Here is a 27,491-nt window from a genome sequence, read left to right on the forward strand (position 1 = left end):
CTGTATCTTCCTTCAGAAATGTCCTTTATTGTCACTCAGTTACAGAAGGTTTTGCACTAGACAATCTCAGAAATTGTTATGAAAGTTATGACGTTACAGACAGCAAATTCTTCGTGTTTGAGGCTGTGTAAGCCCTCAGGATGGTAATTTACATCAAAAGGAATTTTAGACCTATAGAGTCAAGCCCATTTTCATGAGAGGACCTAAGGACAGGCCACAGTGCTTTTACATGATGACACACAGAACATGCAATATTTTACTCCTTCATTTGCAAAGATGGAATTTCAGGAGGGGGCATAGCTAAGCGAGAAAAATACATAAATATTGTTAAAGTTGTGTACACAGGTAAGGTGACTGTTACCAACTGGTACAAGTTGTCATTTGGCAAGGAGGTTTCTCAGCAGAGTTCACAGCAAGACAGATGAGGACTGAGAGGGAGCAGGGTAGGAATCTTGGGAAGGATTTGCAGGTGAGGAGGGTAAATGCACCCATAAAACTCATTATCAGTACAAGACTAAAATAACCCCAGCTCCAGGGTGCAGTCAGCAATGTATCATCTAGAAAGTACAGGTGTACAGGTTGGGCTTAGTACAATTGATTTGGTTTTGCTCTTTCCATTCTTGCTGTGGACACTCTGGAAATCTGAAAGATAAAAATATTAGATTATAAAATGGTATATGGTCCTTATGGCTCTTCCAAGATGGTTTTTAAGAAGAAAAAGGGAAACACACACAGTACTTCACTCCTTGAAGAACTGCAGAGAAGAATTAATGGTTGTAAGTACTGATGAAGCAAGAAACTACCCATCTCTTAAAAAATGCGTATGACATGTAAAAGCTTGAATAACAATCTGAACTCAATCAATTTACAGTTTGTTGCAATTGCTCTGTATACCATTCTCCTGTTAAAAGCTAACTTAACAGCCCTGTCTTTTGAAACTGCTTCTGTTCCATTATTAAAAAAAAAAAAAAAAGGGCAAAAACTGTAAGAAAGAAAAGCGAGATAAACTGCATTTGGAAAGGCTCTTGTAGTTATGGGCTCTTCACATCATTTGCTTCAGGAAGAAACCAAGCAAACTAACGCAGCAGAAAGCAGTAGTTACAACCACAACAATGTTTACTGCTTCCCACTCCTTGCAGATTGTTTAACAATTAAATTAGAGGAGGGATGTTCTTTTGTGATCAGTGATGTTGGAATGAAACAGCAAAACACTTTCCAAAGAAGTGAGCTAAAGGTTATGGCTTTAAATGCAGCAAAGCTGTTCCAACAGCAAGCTGTTGCTAAAATGCAGTCCCATTCCCCACTCTTGGCCTTAGCCCTTGTGCTGATGCTTGCGTGAACCTGTAACAAGCCAGTTAAAAAAATCTAACCTAACAGAAAACATGCTACCAAGTAAAAGAATACAAGTCAATATGTTTTTGCTAGTTCAACTCCCTCAGCTGCTGCACTAGGTGGTCAGACAAGCACCAGCACAAGTGAGGGCATGGGAACAGTCAGATGCAGCATAGGGATGAGATCAGGTAGGGATGTCCATTTAGGCAGCAGTTGTTGCTCAGCTTACATGGATCATCAAACTGAAACCTACCCCTTTCTCTCTTTTATTTCCCTTTTGTGACTGATTTTTGTGTAGCCCTTTTGTGGATGAAGAGTCTTTTACAATTTGTCTCTCTGATGAAGGTCCTCTTCAGACATTAACTATTAGAGTATCTGGCTATACTCTTAGCATTCACGTCCCATGCCTGTGGAAACTCCAATTATCCCTATGAGAACAGGGGTTTCTTTTCATTTTGAAGTCCTGCTGTTGTTTTGGCCTCGGGTGGCTGAAAGTTCCTGATGTTATTTAATGTTGTGCAAAATAATGTCTTTTGTTAGTTTCAGAGTGATAGCTCATTTGTGACAATTTGTAAGTAGGAGATGGTGGCAGCATCAAGATGCAAAATTCAGTACAGATAGAGAACAGCTGAGAAGGAAAATGGCTCAGCCTTCTCAAGTAGAGGAGGATTTATAATTGTCAACATATAGAGTAGAAACATAATAAAAATCTTCAGTGGAACTTCACCTTTTTAAATTGTAACTGCATTTTAGTCATAAAAATATTAAAGGTGTTTGCTGGAAATTCTGCCTAACTCCCAATATATCCTTGTATAACTATTTGCCGCTGTAGTAAATTATCAAGACACCATAAAAGCAGACCAAATGCAAGACTTTTCTGTATCTCTGTCCTTGGCAGCTGTAATAAAGCTGCATATCCCTTCAGAAGGGTAAGGGTATACCAGCAGGAATGGCTTCAGAATTTGTTTTCATCTATCAGCACAGAGTTTGGTGGAAAACATTCTGAATAATAATTAATTGATGATATAATGATTGTATTTGTGCAAGTGCTTTGCTTTCCCATGAGCTCTGTCTTTAATCGCATTGCAGCATAGTATTAGCAGTGTCTGTCTTTTGCTTTATTGTTCAAGTTCAGTCATTCTTTCCATTTCTGGAGGCACCATAGAATTCATAATTGAACAACTCCATGTAAAGGAAAAATGCCTTCTACTGTAATTAAACACTCTCTTTGTTGCAAACATTATAATAAATCAATCAACATGCTGAAATTTGTTCAAATTACTATAATTCTTGTATCTCAAACTCTGGTAATGGTCCTTGCAATTCAAAGCCCATAAACAATGGTTAAATAAGAAATAACGCAAAGGAATGGTAAAGGGAGGAAAAGGATAATTTCTCTGGAAACATGATGACCATTCTGCATTCCATCCAAAATGCCAAGGAACAGCAACGCAGTGACTGTATGTCAACCAGTGAGCAAACCACATAGCATTTCTCTTTCAACTTCCCCTCGCATAAAATTTGGAATAATAATCTTGCTGCATAATGCAACTAATGCTTAACTTCTCCTGGTGGTTTTAATTGTGTAAGGATCTAAACCACACAATAAGCTCTTCTGCTAGTCCCCAGTTTTGAGAAAATAAATGAATCAAGTGATGAGCAGCAGAGAGTGTTGTAGAAACTCCAGGTTGATCTTCATTACGTTAATGATTTTTTTCTGTAGCCAGGGCCATCACAAGCTAAACTTTAACTAAAATTATGTTCAGAGTCTTCCTCTATCACTTCTAGAACTGGACCTTAAGAAGATGAACAATGTTCCTAAGATGTGTTATAACATCAGCAGAATTAGCACAGCATGGAAATGTAGTTTATGAGGAATATTATGCAGTGAAGATGAAAAACTACAGTGCAAGAGTATGGCAGCCACTTCGACATTAAACATTTTTTGGGTCACAGGCACTGTTGTCTGTGCTGATTCATCCACACATCACATTGTGTTTGATTCTTTTTTCCCAATTAAATAAAACACGATCTTATTATCTCATTGTTTTTTTGGCAAGGACTCTGTGTTTTCCTCTTGTTCTTAAGAAGAGATGCAGATTCTTAAACAGCTGGGCATCCAACAGAAATGAGCTCATTCTTCAAATCTGTAGCATCAAAACAAGACAGAAATAACCTCTGACTGCAATGAATATTGTTGACAAGATTAAGGTCCCACACAGGAAAAGGGACACAGAATTGGTTTTTAAATCTTTCACACGTGTCTCTCAGAAGAAAGCTGAGTTGACTTGCAGAAACAAAGATGAAGCAGATTCAGAATTTTCTTGTGGCTGTATCATAATTAAAGTTATTGTTGCCAGGCTGATTTGTACTCACTAAAAGCTTCTACTTTCTCTTTTGACTGCATAAGCAATTTGACTGCAGGACAGAGTAAGTTTTTCAGTAGCCTGGGTAATCCTGTCTCTTCCTACCCATCACTAAAACCATTCTTTACATTAGTGTGGTTTTCAGCTGCACTTCAGATCTGAAAGCAGAACTCTCAACGGTTGCTGAAATAAATGCCAAAATATTGTGACTAATGCTATACACAGGGCTATAAATCATCATGCCAATAAAGGGTAAAGTAAAAAAAATAAATCTTTGTAGTCTTAAGATACAGGAATTTTAATAAAAACCTTGAAGTACCAAGTTTTTTCAGGGCTATTTCTGGCTCCATGAGTGACAGAGTCCTCAGGAGGCAACAGAAGCAGAGATCAGATAGGTATATGCATGCAGCTCCTGTTTCCTGCACACCACTGCTTAACACCAAAGCATTAGCTGATTTTCGGAAGTGAGATGAATAATTTAGTTTGCTTCCTTCAGGAGTTTTTTGGGGGTGGGTCGGTTTGGTGTTTTGGGGTGGGTTTTTTTGGGTTTTTTTTGTTTGTTTGTTTGTTTAGGGTTTTTTGTTTCTTTCTTTTTCCGGCTTAGAGGTTTGAGTAAATTTTCTGGGTAAGCCGGAACAGGCTGAACCTTCAAGAAGAAGAGGAACAGTTGTGAGTGGAAGAAATGTTCCTGCTCAGAAAGGGCTATCTTTCTCATATCTACTTGAAAAGTAGTTATATTTCTATACATGTGCCCGTGGAATCTAGAATATTATTTATTGCAATAACAAACAGGATATTATGGTCTCTGACAAGAGCTTCAAGAGGCTTAAGAGTAACAGGGTGGAAGGAGCCTCATCCTGCAGCAGCCAGCAGGGACAGCAGCCAGCCTCCTGTAAAACCAAACTACAGCCAGTGGTCCTAGTTAATCTCAGTCTAAGTCCCACTGGAATCATTGAAGTATTCGACAAACTCCTGTGATGGTTCTGCCACAAAGGCTACTTATTACCTGGCTTTCTGCCTCAAACGCCCTCTTTTCTCAGCATCCTGGCAGTTACCCAGGCTATCAAACGGGGACCAAGTGTCTTTGCTCTTTTTTTCTGGGAAGAAGGAATTGAGGAGGAGGCAGAAATTTCATGGCCAGTAGCTGTGTGAAAAGGACCCCTGTTCTGTGTGTCCTGGAGAACTGTATTCAGCAAATTGTGTGTTCAGCCTCCCCTGATGTCAAGTGTCAGAATACAGTGTTCCAGATGGACAACAAACCAGCTGTCCTGCATAAGGATTTCAGAGCCAGGCTGTCTTGTGTGCTGCAGTCACAGGCTCAAGATGACTTGGAACTGAGCTCTATCAATATCTAGCTTTAGGCCCTCCTCATTAATTTCACAGTTTCCTTGAAGAGCCGACAAAATTGCTTGCAAATAAAGCAGCTTTGCCCATATGTAGATGCCAATAATTTCATAAATAATTAAGTGCTGGTCAGAAACAAAAACACTGAGACTTTAAATATTTTGCCCTAAATTAGTTCCAAAAGTAGCTTATATTTTTTTCTAAAATGAGAAATTCTAAAATATTTGAATTACAAACATAAAAGTTATAAAAAGGCATTGTAACATAGACATGAAACATTTCCTTCCTTAACACATTAACCTTTTAAGGAAGCAGAACAAAACAATATTTGCTTTAATACATTTTTAATTTTCCACTGATTTTTTTCCTTTTTACCTGCATTACTCCATTTTAGAGGGAGCGTATTGAAACAGAGCAACATCATCACCATGCAGCCACCAAGCTGGGCTTTTATCATGCACTTAGTATCACTGTGGTCTACACTTGAACAAATATATATGCCCAAGCTTGAGGTACCATGACAGCAAATCACACCCTTTTTGTCGACCAAGAATGGGTCATACAGATATGAAATGGGAAGAGCTATGACTAGAAGCTGAAAGGGCTTTGCCAGACTAGGTTAACCAGCCTCACACTCTCAATTAAAATGCTCTATGAATACACCAAACCTTTTGAAATTTCAAGCTGCATCCAAACACATCTGAGATGATCCCCCTACCACTGCCCTGGCTCAGGAGAAGAAGGAAGTAGTTTCTTGTCCAAGCAATTATGAATAGGGATGTTTTGGCTGTTATCCTCTATTTTGTTTCCAAAGTAAGTTTTCTTGTCTCTTATTGTCTCTTCATACGCACCCTGGCAGGTCTACCTGACTGACACCATCTGCTACTCCTGTGCTCGGAGAAGGAAATTAGTCTCTTCAGCCTCTGTAGGGAACCATACGAAAACAAACACTGAAAACCTAGCTGCTGTCTCTAACATAATGCAAAGGCTTAAACCAGTGATATTTATATCTTGAGTTGCATTAAATTTAGGCTGTGGGCAAATGCCCAAATCCTCTTGCAAGTTGTTGCAAACATGTGTTGACAATAAATACGTGACATGAGTATCCAGGATGTCTATGAGGAAGAGGTGTTAAAATAACATTCCTGCAGACAACTATTTATAATGTATCTTTGGAAACCTGTAGCTGAATTATGCTTGTTACCTTAACATAATTTGTAGATTTATTAAGGTATGAACTTTGGGGGAAGAGATAAGAAAAGTCTTTTTAAAAAGCAAGAAATCCCTCACTGTTTAAACAACTAGAATAAGAATTGATCGGAGTGGGAGAACTACAAGTGAAAATTAACCTTCCCTTTTAGGATTCCTTCTCTACACTTTGTCTTTTCATCTGGGATGCATCACTGCTTTATTGTGATGTTTTGGATCAGTGAGGTTTTTATCTGAACTGATAAAAAAGGATATATCCTTAAGGAAAAAAAAATATTAGTTAATTGTACCAGAATTAACTAGCTGGGTTTCATGAGGAAACTTGCTGAGAAGCATCAAAGGGTTGGGTGCTGTAGTTCCTGGGAACTAAAAAAAATTAATGAGAGCTTAGAGCTTGAAATGTTAGATCATAAAAGGCTGACTTTGTTTAAACCACGACAGGGTGGTAACCTACAACAGCAGTTACTAATATTCTTACTTCCTTTGCTTTAAGGAGAAATATCTCCATAGCTGTGAAATTAGCAGCTTAGAAAATTCTGAAATTACATGCTATGTAGCTTTATTCAAGCCACAGCAGTGTCAGAAGCTGTTTGCTTCATACATCTCTCTGATTAGACTGTGGGCAGGTATCTTGGTATTAAAGTTATTACACTGTGGTGGATTTTATGGAGTTTAGGAATACATTGTTCTTACGCATTTTATTTCTTTGTGACAGTAAAATCAGAATGAAACACATGCTCATCTTTCTTTAATCAAGGCATACTGTGAAGGACCTCCGACACAGTTCTTACTGTTACTGTGATCATTTTCTGCTTGCAGGGAACAATAAACTGATGCTTCTTCAGTAGACATCCCTTTGAAAGAGACCTTGAACCTTTTTCTGAAAGATCTGTTCCTATTTGATGCTGTCAGATTAAGTTTCTGTATTTCAAGACAGCATTCCCCTGTGGGTGACTGGGGCTTTCCTGCCTTTCCTTTTAGTTTTTTCCTACTATTTCCAACTAGTGGGACAGGATCAATGTCTTTCTGGAAGTTCTCTGGCAGTTTCCAAAAATACTAAGTCACACTTAGACATGCACTACCACACACCACAGATTTTCTGCATGCATAGGGGAAGACACAGACTTAATATCTTTCTGCCTGTAGGCGGTTTCATCACTACCCTGAATCAGGCACTAAATTATATCTGAGAAAGTGAATATAAAATAGGAAGTATCAGAGTGGCACTCTATTTACCTTGAATTTATAGCAATGTGTATTACCTAGCAAGGTGCAGGGCAAAGGGAATTCCTGTCCACTATACCTACAGAGTATCACTGCGCTAAATAATTTCCAGATGTAACATCTAAAAGTAACACAGTTTTGAAGGTCATTATCATGGCTTGCTATAAAGGTGGTAGATATCACACAATCTTAAAAAAACCCACAAGAAGCTACCAACAGACACTACATTATCATTAGTAGGCAGTTTTGGCTGAGAGATTTCTGCGAAGACTAAAAATGGTAAGTTCTCTCCAGTCATAATTAACTCCAGTTCTGTGGACAGTAAAGGTCAAAACTGAAATATCTGGCAGACTTAGAGACTGACTGCATGTTGCCGTGACCTAATTCTATCCAACTTACTACAGAGACTTCTTTATCACAACCAGCAAAATGATTCAGTTAGAATGGGAAAAAAAAAAATCTGGTGATTTCTACAATTTCTCTCTTATATAAGAAGAGAGAAAAATAACATATCTGAGCTGACCACTATCACCACAGTGAACTTGTATCACCATTCAAATGCTATCCAGTGACAGAAAACATGTCCTCACTCACCTTAAAGTGATTGTGATCAGCTAATTAAGTATTTTATACTCTGTTAGATGATTGTCTGCCTATGTGTAAAGGAGATTTTGTGTCTTCAAGGTTGGCAGCACACATGTTCACACTTCAAATAATACCTTCTCATTCAGCAAACCCAAAGCTGCCTTTAGACACAACCTGTTGCAGCCAGACTGCAAGCATTGGCCTCCAGGCAAAAATGGAGCTGGCAATTGGTTTGTGTATGGAATTGAAAAGTATTGGTCTTAAGCCGTCAATTAAGCTTTCCTCTGACAATTGTGGAAGGAAAGATTGAGTGGCCTTTTTCCACTCTTTAGCTATTATTAATCGACATTATTTCTATAGTTCCACCATCATGCACCTTTTTCCTTGTCTTTCAGTTTACTGCTGAAAGAAATGGCTAAACAGAGAGTACCCATGAGGTGCAGGGGTTGCCTGCCATCTCCTTCACTTTACTGACAATTACATGTAGCAAGTAGGGAACTGTAAAGCAATGAGATAAAAAAACAAATGTGGTATTTTAAAAAACACCACTGAAGACGCTATATCACAGTATGTAGATATAAAGGCTTACTGTGGAAGCAGCTGGATTTGCTGCCCCAGCTGCTTACTGATGTGTGTAAGGAAATATTATTGCAAGCAATGTGTGAGCTTTACTGCCATTGGAACACCACAAACATGTTCCACAAAGAAGAGCACAAATGGCCTTGCTTGTTGCAAAACTATGAAGAATGGTTGCCACTAATGAGGCTTCGCTTTTTTTACTTTTCTGTAAAAAAAAGTCGGCAAATGTTTTTCATTCACAGGCACGAAAGAAAGGGTAGGGGAAGATGCTGACTCCCGGACTCTGCAAATGCTAACAGAAAATGTAGTCCAGCAACAGGCAACTTACTGTCATTCTGTTGTGAAACCACTATATTAATTTCCCACCACTGTGGGAGGATTAGATACTATGCATTCAAGTGGTCTTGAGTGTAGAAATAAGCTGCCTTCCAAAGTCAATTAAACTACCCCTGAAAGTGCTCATCATCTTGGTGTATGAGAACCTGTTAATACAGTGAAAGTGGGATGCAGTTGGGAGGGATAAATTTCAGAGGACATTTAGTTGAAACTAATGAAATGTAGGTACAAAGCCTAATTGGATACCAATATGCTAAGAGTAATTATTAATGGACCACTGCAAAAATTGAGGGATCAATCAAGCAACATTTTTCTGTCGAGCTTGGGGCTACAGGATTCTGGCCCAGATCCAGTTTCATTCAAAGTTTCATTTGCAACCTGGATGATGAACTAGAGAACATTTCTATTAAATTTGCAGACAATATGAAACTGCAGGGAACCGAAATTATATCAGCTGGCAGGATTAGAATTCAAAGTGATTTTGACATATTGGAAAAATATTCAGAAGATGTGAGAGAGAATTCAGAGGAGGTGATGCAAAGCTGTACACTCAGGCCATGTTTCCACAACTGTGTGAGATCCGTGCATTGCTCAATACCACTCAGCTCAATAGCAGATACAATGTGTAACATCACCATTTGTAACCTATTACTGCATGAGCAACACACCATTTTCACCTATACCTCAAGCAGCAGCAGAAGTTTCAGCAGGCTAGGTATCTACCTGGAAGTGATCAGAGAACGAGGTGAAGGGGCATGGACCCATTCAAAGTGCATTACACACATCAAGGTGAGTGCATGCAGAAAGGGCCAGTGCAATTGTATAGTACCAATTCTCGGCTACTGTAGTTCTGACATCTTCAGGACTTCCCAGCTACATTCCCATCCTTTTGTTTCTGCTAGCACTGCTTCTAATGCAGTCACATGCTGAGACAGTTCAGCAGGCTGACAGCTGTGTCCAACATGAAAGTGATTATTCCTCAGCCAGAGCAGCTCCCAGAGCCAGCTCACCATGTAATTATATGAGTTTGTGCAACACAAGGGATAGGAACATGCATCTGCAGGTAGGGCAGGAGGACCACAGCAGCCCAGATGCCACTAGTTTCAGGAGTCATAGCACTGTGAAAAAAGAGAAGACTCAACTAAGACTTCTCTGTGAAGATTTCACTCTAGCCAGGAAGATAAAAGTACTCCACCTCCAAAGCCATCTTTCCCACAAGAAAAGAGATTTCTCACAGCTATGAAATGAACTTCAAATATGAGGGGATTGGCTGTAGAAAATGCGCTTGATCGCCTGAAGGCCAGACTCAGATGTCAAACTACCCTTATCAGGATTCTGCTTCTCTGCTGTCTTCTGCATAGTATTTGCAGGAGCAAGGAGGAGCAGATGGCACAAGGCAGAGAGCAAGATGCCCAAACAGAGCCACGGTCACCAGCTGTGCCTGCCACAGCTTGTTCACTCACCCAGGATAAATGTGGGGGCAAACTGCGCAAACTGCTCTGACCAACTATTTTATGCAAAATCCCTGACCACTGCTTGCTGTGCTGTGAAATTATGCATATGATGGAGTGAAAGCAATAAACAATTGCTTATTCAAATCTCGCTCCCAGTTTTTTTTTAATGGTGTTTGCCCTACTTTGCATCCCAGACACTCAGCTTGTGCCAGACCAGGCATAGGGCTGGCCGAGCCTATATCCCAGAGGCTGTTATTTCATTGATTATTCCCAACACAGTCTTCACAGCCCCCAAAATTATTACAGCAACTTTCCTGCTTGGCAAAAGGAAAGCGCAAACACAACACAAATCTGTTAAAGTGTAACAGACTTTGTTAAACTGTAACAAAGGGCTAAGCTGCACAGACAGAGGGTATACGGGCAACAAGCCGAGAGAGGTGGGCTGGTTCAGCCTGAAGAAGAGAAGGCTCCGAGGAGACTTTGTAACAGTCTTCCAACACCTAAAAGGTGGCCTACCAGAAATCTGGAAAGCGACCTTATACAAGGGCATATAGTGACAGGTCAAGGAAGAATGGCTTTAAGCTGACAGAGGGGAGATTTAGATTAGATATTAGGAAGAAATTCTTTACTATGAGGGTGGTGAGGTGCTGGCACAGGTTGCCCAGAGAAGCTGTGGCTGCTGCATCCCTGACAGTGTTCAAGGCCAGGCTGGACAGGGACTGGAGCAACCTGGTCTAGTGGAAGGTGTCCCTGCCTGTGGCAGGGGGGTTGGAACTGTGTGAGCTTTAAAGTGCCTTCCAACCCAACCTATGATTCTATGAAATACCAGACTTTGTGTGTTGCATCATGTGTCCTGCTGCATTCATCCCATACAGTGACCCTTGCAATCTGCTGCTCCTCAGTAGAAGGTATTTTTCAGGACTAGAGGGAATCTTGGCCTTCTGGGGAAATGTATCAGCTGCCATACTTAGGGCATAAATGCTGAGGGTGGCGTGATGGAGGAAGCTGCAAATATGCAAGACGTGGCAGACAATACTGCATTCTCTTGGCCCTGGCACTAACTCACCATCATCTGCTCTCACTTCAGTAAAGGTATAGAAGACATGATCACTTGGACAGCAGTAAGATCAACTGGAGGTCTAGAAACATAAGGAAAGATTAGAATAAAGGCTATTTATTCTGTGGAAGAAAGAAAAACAAAGCCTCATAATAGTCTTCAAAACTTTCTAATTGTAAGAAGTACTGGAATAAACTATTTGCAGTGATTACACTCACTCCAAGTCTTTAGGAGCTGCTCAGACAAGGCCGTGCGAGGAGCACAGTGGTACAGTCTTGAGATGAATTTGTGGGCTGTGCCACATCTGCCTAGATTTTTATGATTTTACAATTAATACACATCATTGCATTTGCATCCTACAGCAGACAAAAAAAAAAATAGATTCATTAGGCACAGAAGAGGATTAGAGGGATTTAGTTAAGAATATTGCTGTAATCAGAGTCTCCTCTTATTTTACTGATAAAATCCCTGCTCAAAAATCAGAGGCCCAGACAACTCTGCAAGCCATAATACTGATGCCATTCCTCTTCAGTCTTCAAGTTATTATTCAATTCAGGTTATTATTATTCAATTGATTTTTAATTACTTTTGTTATAATTCAATTAATTGTACTCAAATAAAAAAATACTTACTTACCTTTACCAAAACCAGAAGTATTTTATAACTCATATTTGTATAAATAGAATATGTTGCCACCTATTTGAGCACTATTCTGTGGATTTAATACTGCTAAACCACCTATTTGAGCACTATTCTGTGGATTTAATACTGCTAAACCACATTAAGAGATCCAGCTCTTCTTAAGACCTTCAGTGTTTTGCACTAACAAGTACACTCTGGAGAAATGCTTCTGGAATCAACTCCCATCTTTTAAGACAGCATGAGAATGGTTCCAGTAATTATTCTGTCAATCAAATTCATTTTACTGAACTACCTGCAAGATTGGATTTGACTATGCAAAGTAAGGATAACAACGAAATAGAAGATCTGCACAGGAACTGCTTCAACAATCCCAGACTCCTCACTTAAATCGCTCTATGGAAATGTTCATTTTGCTAAGCTTCTCCTCTTTTTTGCTTGTCCTTTAGGAGATATCTGGTCCATTTACTGGTGCACCTGTGTACCCAAATCTCATTGCTTATTTCATTTCAACTGTCTGGGTGCGCCCACACAGTGCTACAAGGAGGAGGAAGCCTCGAAGCAGTCCTGGCTGCCTTCAGAACAACAGGCTGAAACATTGTTTAGTGCTTTGATATTGCTTATACTCATTGCTGAATGACAAGGTAGATACTCGCTATGAGCAACCAATTCCAGATTTTGTAGTGGTAAAATGAATCCTGGGAAAGGAGACATCTCAGCACACTGCAGGTTTATTCTGGATCCTATTGATATTTCCTATCCCTTGCTTCCAAGCACACACACTTATTGCCTTTGAATCCCAAAGGTTAGCCAGGTTGTTTTTTTTTTCTAAGTGGGTCTTTCCACAGAGAAGGAAGAGCTGATGGTAGAGCAATCTACCTGGACTTGTGCAAAGCATTCAACACTGTACCATATGACATCCTTGTCTCTAAATTGGAGAGACATCAATTTGATGGATGGACCACTCAGTGGATAAAGAACTGGCTGGATGGCCGCACACAAAGAGTTGTGGTCAATGGCTCAATGTCCGCCTGGAGACCAGTAACGAGTGGTGTCCCTCAGGGATCGGTGTTGGGACCGGTCTTGTTTAACATCTTTGTCACTGACATGGACAGTGGGATTGAGTGCGCCCTCAGCAAGTTTGCCGATGACACCAAGCTATGTGGCCCGGTTGATATGCTGGAGGGAAGGGATGCCATCCAGAGGGACCTCGACATGCTTGTGAGGTGGGCTGATGCCAACCTTATGAAGTTTAACCATGACAAGTGCAAGGTCCTACACCTGGGTTGGAGCAATCCCAGGCACAGCTACAGGTTGGGCAAAGAAGAGATTCAGAGCAGCCCTGAGGAGAAGGACTTGGGAGTGCTGGTCGATGAGAAAACGAACATGAGCCGCCTTCAGTGTGCGCTCGCAGCCCAGAAAGCCAACCGTATTCTGGGCTGCATCAAAAGGAGCGTGCCCAGCAGGTCGAAAGAGGTGATCCTGCCCCTCTGCTCTTGTGAGACCTCACCTGGAGTATTGTGTGCAGTTCTGGTGTCCTCAACATAAAAAGGACATGGAACTGCTGGAACATGTCCAGAGGAGGGCCACGAGGATGATCAGGGGACTGGAGCACCTCCCGTATGAAGACAGGCTGAGGAAGTTGGGGCTGTTCAGCCTGGAGAAGAGAAGGCTGCGTGGGGACCTCATAGCAGCCTTCCAGTATCTGAAGGGGGCCTATAGGGATGCTGGAGAGGGACTCTTCGTTGGGGACTGTAGGGACAGGCCAAGGGGTAACGGGTTAAAACTTAAACAGGGGAAGTTTAGATTGGGTATAAGGAGGAAGTTCTTTCCTGTTAGGGTGGTGAGCCACTGGAATAGGTTGCCCAGGGAGGCTGTGAATGCTTCATCCCTGGCAGCGTTCAAGGCCAGGTTGGATGAAGCCTTGGGTGAGATGGTTTAGTGTGAGGTGTTCCCGGCCATGGTAGGGGGGTTGTAACTAGATGATCTTAAGGTCCTTTCCAATCCTAACTATTCTATGATTCTAATTACTCTCTTCGTTTTACTTACAAATACTTTCTCTAAGTACAAGAAAAATCAAAATAATAGCACAGAACACTACAGCTCCCAACCCCAAATCTCCCAACCAAACTCTGATTCAAAATCCTTTTTTCTTGCTCATTTTTTTCTCAGATCACAGTACCAGACTTCTATGGGTGTGCCCTATTCTGTGTTTATTTATCCAAGTGATGTTTCTGCCTCCCTTTGTGAAGACAAGCAAGAAAGAACAAAGCAATTACCCAACAAATTCCTCTGGTGATATATGCTTTCTTTTGGTGGAGCCTGCTGTTGTTTCAGCTGCTTTTTCCACTGAACTGTTTAATAACTTCTTAGTCTTAAATGAGTGTCCTTGTTTCAGCTGTGATAGATTTAATTTTCTTCCTAGTAGCTGGTACAGTGCTGGTCTTTTTAATTTAGTCTGATAACAATGCTGATAACACACTGATGGTTCAGTTGCTGCTCAGTAGCCCCTACCCTGATCAAGGACTTTTCAGTCTCATGCTCTGCAAGTGAGGAGGGGCACAAGAAGGCAGAAGGGAGCACAGCAAGGATACCTGACCCAAACTATCCAAAGGGGTATTCCATACCACAGCATGTCATGCCCAGTATATAAACAGAAGGAGTTACCCAGAAAGGACTGATCACTGCTCAGGTTGGGCTGGGTATCAGCCAGTGGGTGGTGAGCAATTGTATTGTGCACCACTTGTCTTTCTTGAGGTTTATTCCCCTCTTTGTTGGCTCCCATTTTGTAGTTGTCATTGTCATTGTTGTTAGTAGTAGCAGTATTAGTAGTATTGTTATCTTTTATTTCAATTATTGAATACTTCTTATCTCAACCCATGGGTTTTACCTTTTTTTTCCGATTGTCCTCCCCATCCCCCTGGGAGTATTTGTGCAACCACATGGCTGTGTGGTGCTTAGTTGCCAGGTGGAGTTAAATCCAACAACAAGGAATCCTGTAATACTCTATACATAACAACATCCTCATTCTTGCTGAATGCGCCAAAAAAACCTAGTTTTTTACTGTAGTATAGGACTTCAAGACAAGTGGAGAAGAATATAATAAGGTAATCCTTTCGTTTTTCATCAGAATTTTGCAGAGATTTCAAAGATGCTTAAATTAGCTTTGTGGACTGTACTTCCCTTAGTCTTTGTCTTCTCTTCTGTTTATTTAAACTATTTTAGCCCCTTCAGCAACACTCAATAAATAATCATTTCCTTTCTGTTAAAATCTACCACTGTATGTTTATTCCAATTCATGTTTACTACTGTTTTAGCTGAAAATCACTTCCAGCCCAAGGAAGCTTAATTCAAGAAGCTGTTAGTGCAGGCCAACAATACGAGAATTTAACTCCCAGAAACTAGGAAAATTAAAGCAAACATGGTTACAGCTCAGCTATGTAGCATACACAATCCTGCATGAAGTGAAATTCAAAGAATTTATATTACACATTGCATAAAATATCAAAACACTCTTAATGTAATAGCATTTTTGCTAAACATATGACAGAAGGAACCAACAGAAGTGTGTTTCCCACTGATACTGAGTTAGTAAGTTAGCTTGAGGCTGACTTCCAGTCTGCAGACTCTACAGACTTCCAGTCCCAGTGGAACAAAGGCTAACTGCATGTTTTTCCAACAGAAAACTCAGAGCAGACAAATTCTCAGGCTTTTTGAGATCTTTAAAAAATTAATGTGTCCTGCTGACTCAAAAGACAGAAGATTTCTCGGTATTCATTGGGCAGGATTGTTCTTTCCTTTTCTCAAATTGATTGAAAACAAAAGTGCATTGAGAGATTTTATGTTAGAGTAACTGTGGCATGCAATGTCTTAGCTAGCAAGTGACAAGGGCAGCTTAGAAAATGAGCTTCCAGCCAGATACTCAGTCTTGCTATAATCCATCTTTAATATGCTACTCATGCAGGCATCCCATCCTACTGCTTCCCCACAGTCATATCAGTAAGTACATTTTCTTCCTTTGAAAAAACACACTTTTCTGTATGTATGTCTCATCTGAGAAGCTTTAAAATCATCCTTGAGTTTAAAGCAAGGAGCTTTAAAAACTCCTTGGCAAGACAGACCCTAACGCAATCTTTCTTCAAGGTTTTGTTGGCAAGTTCCTCATGAGAGAAACAAGGAGTGAGTAAATTCACTCAAATGAAAAACCAGGTCATTCCACTGTACCTTGTCACTGTATCACTGCAATACCTCCCATTCTTGTGTTTCAGATGCAAGTACTGTGCTTTGACACTCCATTACATTTTAGCTATTTTCCTTTAATAAAGTGAGTCCCAAGCCACCTAATCAAAGCTCTCCACTTGTTCTGATGATAGGCATAAGTGAAAATTTTGTTATAAAATTCCATCAATAAAGGACTGCTATATTAGGTCACTGAAGAGCTCATACACCCCCTATTACACAATGTCTGCTAGTAAAAGTGAACTAGCAGTAACAAACCATGACAGTGTAATAACAGTAATGATAAAGATGCTTAGCTACCTCACAGTTGTTTGGAGTTTTCCACAAAACCAGCATTTTTCATGCAAATAGGAAGTCAGAACCTGCTAAAAATAATTTATGAAAATTACATACTGTTTTGCAACAAACAAGCATTATGTCAAGGCACAAAGTCTAAACACTCTTTTAGACTAGATACTCATTCCCACTGTACTTCTGGAAAGGCAGAACTGTACAAAGAACTGCACTAACTCACACACATGGTCAAATAGTGTGGCACAACTGAAACCACAGTGCTTGCACGTACATTTTATTATTGCTGTAATATAAAAATTTGTGGTGACATGAGACAGAACCCTTCTTCTGCAAACTCCTGTAACATTGCTATCATTCTTATTCCCAGTTTTCCAAACAGTGGTTGTAGCCAATAACAGAGCTGAACTAGCCTCATGCAGCAACAGGGAAAACCAGAGGATTACATCAAATAATGCACACAGGCTGTCACATGAATGTCACAGAGGCTTAGAATGAGGATAGAGAGAGGTTAAGCACTGGCAAGAGGTCATTTTATGTAAACAGAAGTGGAGAGCAATAAGTTTAGTCAGATGATTATTTATCTGGTATTAAATTTTGCTTGAACATTTGGCTGGGGGATACAAAAATGCTAATGTGACTCTGTGGATATTCTTGAAAGCATAATAAATTTGAAGAGTAGATAGACAATCTCATAGAAATAAATACTTTGGCCCATGCTGAAAATGGCACTCATGACAATACTACTTAGACATTAGAGATATTGCAATAATTGGTTTCATGTAAAACAGATAGCTAAAGACATTGGATTAGTTCCCAGGAGTGTACTAGAATACATCACTGAAGATGGGTTCTTTAATTGAATGCATATAGGAATAGATATAACAGCTTGAGCCACACACAGTATGTCACAAACCTTAACAATCATGGCCACATTTCATTTTGCACACCATCCTACCCCCATAAACTAGCTTGTTTTAAATTTAAAGGTACAGAATCCAGTCTATTTGCTGAAGTGGAGTTTTGCATTCTTTGAGGAAGGAAACATCATCCTTCTTTTTACTGAAAAGAACGTAGTATAGTCCTGAAGCAATATAAATAATAAATCTCACTGTTACACATTTATAAAGAATCCATCAGTATGATACATATTTAACAAACATGCACTTCAAGTTTCATTATATATGTATTTGAAAATTAACTCCACTTCCTTGGTTTCCATAAATTTTCCTGTATAGCTGGTTTATATATATGGACTAAGTATTTTTATTTTCATTTTCCATTTTTAAGTATATTTATAGAAACTGAAATACTGTTTCAGCTACTTTTACTTTTTTCTGGCTTGGGGAAAGTGGTATCTCTGCATTTTTTTCTTACAGGAGCTGTCAATATCTAGACTGAGTTTTTGGTTAAGTGGATTGGTAGGGTGTACCTACCCTGTTCTGATTTTGCAGTTGTACATGTGGAAAAGTAAATACAGAGCTGCTCAAGCCACAAGGACCACAGACCACTCTGATGAAATAATCAGACAGCCTGCATTAAAGAATTTCCTCCTTTTTTTTTCGTTAAAAAAAAAAAAAAAAAAAAAGGTATTACAAAGCAAATAATCTCTGCTTTTGGCCAAAAACAACTGTGCACTGTAATGGCTCTCTTATGAGAGTTATCATAAGACAATAACTTTGGAAATAAAGTGCTATGTTGTCCTTTAGTGTAAAGATAATGAAAATATGTGAATGGAAATCATGTGACTTCCTTGGAATGTTTTATTAAATCTCAATTGACTCTCATAAATTGCTTTCAAATTACTGCACTAATTCTTTTCTCTTGGTTAGAGATGAAGCAATGTAGTATTTACTCAGCAAGTCTTCCAGCACATCAAAAATGCTTCAGAAGAAGTCTTAGCTTTCAAAATGGCATATGTGCTTTGAAGCATATACTGGAATTAATGATAAATTTTTGCAGAATGCATTATTCTCTTACAGGACAAAATACGATTGTAAATCCATAAACATCAAATTAGGTTGCCTGCAGTTTGCACCATGGCAGCCTCATTTCAGAAGTGTTCTGAAACCACAGGAGGGAGTGGATTGTATCAGCTCTCAATCCAGTGAAGATACTTTCCATGACATGCCATTCATGCACACAGCAATTATGCCCAGATTACTCTGACCCACATGGACAGTCTTGTTCTGCGGAGCCAATTTTCTTCATGTACCGCTACCTGGGATGCTAATGCAGAAGAATTAAGGTCTGCCTTAGGCTCCTTACATGCATCACAGTAAGAAACTGCACTGCACACAAGCACTGCTGCATTTGAATGCTTAATGCCAAGTCAGTTGTTAGTATTTCTTTTTTTTATTTCCTTCATAGGATACTGTAAATGTTAATGTTAACATATATTAACATAAATGAGGGATTTTTTAATTATTTTTATCAGATAAATTTACTAGCTACTACAAACCAAGCAACAATCTCTTCATTAATAATCTGCTCATAGCCTTTTATGCCAAGGCATGAAAATTTCGTTACATATGGTACAATGTTTTACATCTCCTTGGATTCTAAGCATTGGTATTTTCTTGATGGACTTTTTAAAGCATTTTTTGAGGCAGCAATCTCTTTTTTGTTGTTATTTTAAGGCACATCATGATTGTGCCCTTTTTTCTTTCTATCTAGACTTAGACTGTTTTTTCTTTTTCCTGTGATAATGCATTCTTTTAGCCACTGAGAACTGTGTACTCATTACCATTTTTCACTACCTTTTAGTCATTAGATAGTGACACCAAAAGAAAGACTAGCAGATACCTTAAGAGGGTTAGTGCAACTGCTTAAACACAAATAAGGCTGATATAAAAGGACTGAACTTTTTGGCATCCACAAGTCTGTACATTTCTACTGAAGTTCATCACTGTCTGCCACTAATCCTACAAAGCTTGGGAGGGATCAGCTGCTGATAACACCAGTGAAAGCAGGTCTTTGTTATAACACTCTCAGTTTTTTGTACATTATTGAAGACCTTGCAAGCCTCATTCAGACTGTTACTTAGCAAACATTCTAACTACAATATGTGTATATAATTCAGCGCTTCAGAAAAATCTGTGCTTTTCTCCTTTTTTTTCCTGTTAATTTCATTAATCACATTTTTATTTACAATTCATGCTTACAATTTCATTCTCTATCCACAATAAATGCCTCATAAATAAACATTTGATTTTTTTTTTTGCCTTCTCCTTAGTGGCAAAATAATGATTGCATTGATAAAGTTCAAAGCTAGAATGTTTTGCCTGTAGTGGATTTATTATTACCGTTATAAATGTTATCTTCAAAGAGTCAAAGTTAGTTATCCCAGTCCTCCTCCTTTAATGAAATTATTTTGTTTCCTTAAACTGTGTTTAATAAGGGAGACTGGAAAATTAATATACATCTTGCCGTATTGATTTAGTTTTAGTTCATTCTGTTTTCTCTGTGAAGTCTACAAGCCTTCGGGTCCTACCTAATGTATTCATTTCTGACATGTGCATCTTTCTACTGCCTGAGCTCCTCTGCTGTTCTGAAAAAGCCTCAGAGATTATTTAAATTCTATGCTTTGATTTTTCAGCTGTTTACCATTTCCCACATAATTTTATTATGTACTTCAAAACATTATAATTGTACTCTAAGAAACTCCATTATCATATCAAGTCTAACTTAACACTGAACAGCATTAAGTTTAGTCCCTGTATCCATTGTCCTGCAACTGCAGGAACAGTGCCAGACCCTCCCATGAATTCTAAAAGTGCCTGGCAGCAATTCCATACTTCGGACTGCATTTCAAAATGGACAGCTACTAGTGTTGGAGGGTAATGACTTAGTAACATGTTGTGCATAAATAGGTAAGATGCAAGCAAAGTTAAGATTGTAGTGCTATGATAAATGCAATGAGAGCAGAGTGCTCTTTAGATGACGGCACAGGCAGTAGAATGGTGTGCTTAAAACCCACAAAATGCTAAATTCAGACCCACAGAGTGCAAGGCCACTGCGACTGCAGCAGCTAGATTTCAGCAAAGTTAGGTGCCAATTGTAGCATTAGTTTATGTACTTAGAATGAGCCCGGCAGTTGGGAGAGATACACATTCAAAAAACAGGATCCTAAACCATGAGGGAAAGGATGAAGAACCGATCTCTGTGTATCAGTCTCACTCCTTTATGGCTATCAAACGTAAAGAGATGGGTAAGCACATCAGCAGTTAAACTGAACTATGTGAGAACAGGGACTGTAATAACCAAAGTACTTTTCCATTTTTATTAAAGGAAATTAAAAATGTATTTCTATATTAATTTTGTGTTTAAACTGGAATCAGAATGCTTCACTTTCAGATGCTAAATACCAAGAAAGGGAGGTTAGACTCACAGAACTGGTGCAGAAGACATGGCTGTTTTTAAAACCAAAAAAGAGTACAACGTTCTTACAGTCATTCTCAAACTTATCTGTCTTAAGAGATTTTAAAACACAGAGTATATTTAGTAGTGTGTATTAGTGCACTGTCCAAAGTCCTAAAGTGTGCTTACGCATCTTTAGGAAGACTTAGAGAATTCAGAACCTATGGGAGGGACTTCTCTAACAACTTAGCAGTATGGCCGATTGCACTCCAGGACCCATGCTGTATTTTTGTACTTCTAACTTACCAGTACAGATGTGAAAAGCTGTCCCTCTCAACGGAGATGCACCATGCTCTGTGTTACAGGGGGGATGTTCTCGGTCTTTCCTGCTGATTACGTTCAGTTGCATCAATTACTTAATATATTCTGAAAAAAGAAGGACAATGTCTCTGAGGTCTGGAAGGCAGATGATTGTTGGTGCTCCTTCCAACTGAAATATTCTATTCATACATGGTTCTGTGCCATACAAACTATGTCTTCTCAGTATAATTAGAGGGAATGACCTTCTCCACAGAATCCTTCCTGCTTGAGATCTTCCTGAGGCATGGGTGGTGTCCCAAGTTGTATAGATTCTGTAATCTCTTTCCCTACTACTCAGAGCTGCTAAAAGCACTTCCCCTGGAGGATGCAGGCCCGTTGTAGGTCTGAAATGCCAAACTAGCTGAATACAAGTGTCAGAAGATCCTGCAGAACAAGACCTTGCTCAGGCAGAATTCAAGAGCAGAACCATGGCCTCTGAAGGAAGTTCCTTTCTGCACTGCCTAGGGCCTGCCATGTCCACCATCACCAAGCAGTCGTCCTGCAAATTAAACTAACATTTCCTACCACTTCCCATGGATTCCAGATCATCAGCTGCAGGCAAGAAACCAATGCAGCAAACGATGGTCCTTGAAAGGCACCTAAGGCAGCTAATTCATCACTGCCAGGTATTCCCGTTCAAACTTATGTCAAGTGAGTGGCGTAAATTTGAATAGGTGAGGACTTCATCATACAAGGATAGCAGACTTCAGGTGAGAAGATTTATTTTTGTTTCTAAATGTATTTTCCACTTTAAAGGTCATCATATTTTATTTAACAGACATTCATGAAGTACATGGTCCCATCTGTTTCACTCTTGCTTGGAAGCCTGACTCAGGGAGATGAAATAGAATTTTGCTCTTTTCTTAAATTCTACTTTGCTTTGAGCCATGCTTCATTGCAATGGGAAAACTTTGAATTTCTATGCTTATTTTCTATGCTAAACCCAGGTGAACTTCTGTCTTAGTCTGCCTTTTTGACAGTCTTTCTCTACCCCACTCAGGCCCTAGCTAGATGAATCTGCATTTAATTTCTTAGGGTTTCATAGTATTCTATGTTGCCTCTTTGCAGAGAGACCACTTACAAGTTCCCAGCCCTTTTCAACTAAACAGACACTAACTTCTGTTTCTGTTTGATCCATGACATTAACCTCCAACTCTGAACTGTTACATTTGAAGGTCTATCATGCCTTCCCATGCTGACCCTCATAATAATTCCCTCTTAAACAGACCAATCTGTCTCAAAATCCTTCTTGAAAACCCTATTTGAAATGTCTTATGGGCAATAGCGCACTGAGATCACAGACTCTCATGCAGATCAATAATGGTCAACTATTTCCTTACATTCACTCAATTGTCTTTCCATTAGCTAATTTTAGATGCTCAGATCTCCAGAGGCTGCCTTGTTGCTCTGTGTATGGTATCTGGTCCTTGGTTTGAGTTCTTAATTAATGGCAGCGATGCAAATAAATATTTTGACATAGAGATAGGATTTCTAAAGGCTCAAAAAACAAAAGGAAAAAAAAATAAGTCTATCTTAGGATTTGAAGGTCTGACATGTTTTTTATAACACTGACTGACAAAACCATTAATACTGGTTTAAAGTCAATGTAGGAAGAAATGTTTGTACAAATCAAGTATTCTGAGCTTCATATCTTCTGCAAGGGAAAGAAACCTAAACCCTGATATTTCACATCACTTTATAGAGTTGTAGTCTATGCTTATCTACAAGATTCGAAGCTTTTCAGTACTGTGCAGAGCTTGGATCTTTAGAAAGTGGTTTTGTTACTTATTTCTCTTTAGTAGAAGACGTCTAACTTTGTGACTGGGTCAAAGAAAACCGTGACATTTTATGCAGTATTAATTGCAGATAAGAAAGAGTGTCCAAAGCCAGAGGAGAAGGAGCAATGGTGAGCAAGCAAACAGGAAAAACCTAGAAACGAAATAGTAGTACCAGATCCTGCATAAGCAAGCTTCATTCACAGCTGTTTCATTATTGATATAAGTGCAACACTTATAAATTCAAAGAATATGCTGGATGCTAAAAGTAAGTGTTGCTCCTAAACACCTACAGGCCATAATGGGCAAGTAGATGAGCCAGTACAATATTGGGACCAGAAAGTCTAATGATACTCCTGAATGTAGCAATGAAGGAGTAGAGGACCAAAATAATAATTTATTGAGGTGTTAGAACTATAAGAATGATGGAAAGGCTAAGAAAATATCCTTTCAGTGAGAGACACAGGACTCACACTAATGAAAGTGTTACTGCAAAGTAACGAGTTGGCACATGTCAGTTGACCCACAGTCACCATCTGTGTACTCAATCTTGGTTTGTGGCCAATGCAAAGCAATTCAAATTAGCTCTGCCCTCTTCAAAACAGGGAAGTTGATCAGCTTGGTTTATCAAGAAACAAAACAGAGAAATTATTTCATTACAGTGTGCAAGAATGCTCACAGGGAGAAAAGTCTGACTACTGAATAGCTCCTCAACCTACTGAAACAAATTGTAATAACAAGCAACAGCTGGAAGATGCAGTAATCTTGACTTGCCTCTGTCAGAATACACCAACAGGCTTCTCCAAACTGTGAATCTTGAGATCAAGGCTAGATATCATCTAGGTTCACCCAGCTTCAGAAAGAAGAGAGCTGAGTCAAATGCACAGCCTGTTAAACAAAAAGGCCTAGCAGTTTCACTGGGATGGCAAAGTTCTGAATCTATTCAATGAAAGATTAGAAGCTATTGCTGCAATCATCTGGCCTGACCTGCTGTGTAAACACAGTCTATAGACTTTAAAATTTCATTGCGTGAACTGTCTTAGTTGTATATACTCCCATATCAAACTGAAGATGCAATCACAAGAGACTGCATTGATTTGCTGCAGATTCAGTCTACACCTGACAGAAGAGCTGCTGCAAAACTTAAAATCTAGTATTATTTGCCTTTCAGACTCCCCAAGGCTTTCATCACTCTCAAAATTTCTAAATACATATGCCACACTGGAAGATACGAAGCCTAAAAATGCTAGTTTCCTAAGTTTTGGTAATAGTGTATAAGTGTTGCTCTGAAGGTAATCACCATCACCTCATACAAAAATGGAGATGTAAGATCACACATATTTTTAGCAAGAATGAGTATTTATACTCAATTTGGTCACAAATATGTATCATGTAACATACAAATACATGTTTAATGCATTAGCACCATAACAATTTATACTTGCATATGTCCCATCAACTGAAACATGCACAAAACTTAACAAAGAGGGTGGTTTATAATACAAAGTTATGTGGAAACAGAAGTTGAAAAGCAACATAATGGTGGCAATATTTGTGAGAGAAAATAAGGAAAGTTTAGAATGGAAAAACTAGTAAGAGTTAGAAAAAGGGAAAGAACATGCAGACAGTCATTGTTCATCTGCTTTGCTACAACCAGTAGAATGAACATGGTCAATAAATTTCATCACTCATGTTAAAGGACATCAGAGCGGCCCTGCGGAGAAGGACTTGAGGGCGCTGGTCGATGAGAAAATGAACATGGGCCGGCAGTGTGTGCTCGCACCCAGAAAGCCAACTGTATCCTGGGCTGCACCAAAAGGAGCATGACCAGCAGGTCGAAAGAGGTGATCCTGCCCCTCTACTCTGCTCTTGTGAGACCTCACCTGGAGTATTGTGCGCAGTTCTGGTGTTCTCAACATAAAAAGGACATGGAACTGCTGGAACAAGTCCAGAGGAGGGCCATGAGGATGATCAGGGGACTGGAGCACCTCCTGTATGAAGACAGGCTGAGGAAGTTGGGGCTGTTCAGCCTGGAGAAGAGAAGGCTGCGTGGAGACCTCATAGCAGCCTTCCAGTACCTGAAGGGGGCCTATAGGGATGCTGGGGAGGGTCTCTTCGTCAGGGACTGTAGTGACAGGACAAGGGGTAACGGGTTCAAACTTAAACAGGGGAAGTTTAGATTGGCTATAAGGAGGAAATTCTTTCCTGTTAGGGTGGTGAGACACCGGAATTGGTTGCCCAGAGGGGTTGTGAGTGCTCCATCCCTGGCAGTGTTCAAGGCCAGGTTGGATGAAGCCTTGGGTGGCATGGTTTAGTGTGAGGTGTCCCTGCCTATGGCAGGGGAGTTGGAACTAGATGATCTTGAGGTCCTTTCCAACCCTAACTATTCTATGATTCTATGAACTTCTCACAACTCTAGCAAGGATCACAATGGGCTGTAACATCTGGATAGGCCTGCACTTATTTATATGACCATTTTACAAACTGCAGCAAAAGAGTACCTGCTGACTCATCTGAATTCCCTGGAGAGGTTTAAAACCCAGCAATAAAGAATCATTTACAGACAGCTAATAACTCCATCACCAGGGGGCCAGAGGAGAGTTTCTGGGCCAAAATACAGACTTCTGTTCCTTTCTCCATGAAGAAGCTAGAAGTCCTAAGGGCTTTGAGGCCAAGAGAAACCACTGCTGTGGATCACATTCCCAGTATTCCCAATGCAAGCAAGCACCATGCCCCGCTGGTGACACCTTGCAAATCTCCTTTTCTGTCCATCAGTCACAAACGCCACAGCTGTGGCTGAACTCTGTTCTTTCTGTCTTGAATAATCCTTGTGGCTTTATATTAAAGTACAAGGCATCTCCTCCTCTGATAACAATACTTCGAGTAAGAAAAAGCTTTCTAAGAATTTAGATATAAATGTTAGCCTAAAACTTACTTTTGAACAGACCTCTTGGGAATTTGTTAGCATTTCCCAGCTTTATCTCTCTCAAAACTCGGCCACACAATCGCAAAATAGATTAAACTGTCGAAATATAGATTATGAATTGTGAGGGAAGAGCCTGTCCCTGCCACCTCCGGGCAGCGACGGAGGGGACAGTGCAAAGACCTGTCCTCCGGGCTTCCACCCGTTACACCAGGTAGGCATGGCCCCTCACCTTCCCCTGCCCTTGGGTTTTTGTTGTTAAACACGATCTTAATTACACGGCTGGCTTTGCCTTGCCTGTCCCTCGGATCACCCCGCCTGTGGCTGCAGCTGGAGCCGCACTGCTCCCCCACAGCTTCCCGCTCCCTCTCTCTCCTCAGCGGGGCTGTGAGGGGGAAGAGTGAGGGGGCCGCCATCTTCTCCAGGCGGGAGTCGGGGGTCGAGTGCGTGGCGCCAGGTCTCCTCCGGGCGTGCGAGGACTGCAAGGGAGACTCAGGCGGCCGCGCCTCGGCCCGCCTCCTCCCTCTGTGTGAGCGAGCGAGGAGAAAGCGAGAGGGAGGGCGGGGTACGGAGAGAGCTCCCGCCGCCGCCTCCCCTCCGCCCGCCGCTGGGCGTGTGCCCGGCCCCGGTGCTGCGTGACCGCGCGCGGAGGAGGAGTGTGGGTGCGGGGAATTTCCTTGTGTGGCGGCGGAGGAGGAACAACACCGCTCCAGACGGCGAGGCTGCGGGGAGGGCGCTGCCGCCGGTTGCCGAGCGATGTGAGGGGGGAGCCCCCCCCTGGGCCCACCCCTCCCTCCGGAGCCGCCTGTTTCCCCCCTCCCCTCACTCATCCCCGCCCCGCCATGCCGGACCAGATCTCCGTGTCGGAATTCGTGTCCGAAACCAATGAGGATTACAAGTCACCTACCGCCTCTAACTTCACCACCCGGATGGCCCAGTGCAGGAACACGGTGGCGGCCATCGAGGAGGTGAGTCCCGGGAGGGGAGGCGCGGCGGGGCGGGGAGCGGGCTGCGCAGCCCCCTCCGGCCTGGTTGCCCGCCGCGGCGGCAGCAGAGAACAAGGCACTACCGGCACTGGCTCCTGCCGCTCCTTCTCCCCGCCCGGCCTCGAGGAGCGCCCTCGGTTGCCACTGAGAGGAAATCGGGCTCGCGGTGGAGAGGGGAAAGAAAAGAAGGGGGGGAGGCTGAGGCGCTGCTGTCCCCGCTCTGAGCTCGCTCCTCAGTGCATAGCGAGGCTGGAGGGCTGGCCGCCCCCTGCTCTGCTTCTCTTAGTCTGGGGGTAGGGGAACCCGACCCTTCGCTTCTCTTTCTTCTCCTGGTGCCTGCGGAGCCCTAAGCCGGTCAGTTTCCTCCTGCCCTTTCACCTTCCCTTTTACCCGGGGGGTTATTTGAATTCTCCAGCCTCCCCCCTCTGCCCTT

General features: G+C 41.0%; 1 protein-coding gene and 1 long non-coding RNA gene across 7 annotated transcripts in view; one reads left to right on the forward strand and one right to left on the reverse strand.

The window, feature by feature from the left end:
• Nucleotides 1-27,334, reverse strand: LOC136015538 (uncharacterized). Of its 3 annotated transcripts, none has more exons than XR_010613247.1 (4): nt 26,980-27,334; nt 21,321-21,440; nt 16,665-16,726; nt 1-642 (listed from the first exon to the last, which is right to left on the reverse strand). It is a non-coding gene; the product is annotated as an uncharacterized LOC136015538 (long non-coding RNA). The 3 variants fall into 3 exon arrangements; XR_010613246.1 differs by having other exon boundaries at nt 16,665-16,729; XR_010613248.1 differs by lacking the exon at nt 16,665-16,726.
• The window catches only part of ASAP2 (ArfGAP with SH3 domain, ankyrin repeat and PH domain 2), an 89,818-nt gene continuing 88,959 nt past the window's right edge, over nt 26,633-27,491 (forward strand). For 2 of the 4 annotated variants that reach the window (XM_065681586.1, XM_065681589.1), the window contains exon 1: nt 26,634-27,040. In XM_065681586.1, the coding sequence (XP_065537658.1) occupies nt 26,915-27,040 (126 nt within the window). In that variant the 5' untranslated portion in view covers nt 26,634-26,914. Of the gene's footprint in view, nt 27,041-27,109; nt 27,413-27,491 lie in introns of those variants that run through there. The other 2 variants (XM_065681587.1, XM_065681588.1) reach the window with 2 other exon arrangements.

Source organism: Lathamus discolor, chromosome 5 (assembly GCF_037157495.1).
Source record: "Lathamus discolor isolate bLatDis1 chromosome 5, bLatDis1.hap1, whole genome shotgun sequence".
NCBI lineage: Eukaryota > Metazoa > Chordata > Aves > Psittaciformes > Psittacidae > Lathamus > Lathamus discolor.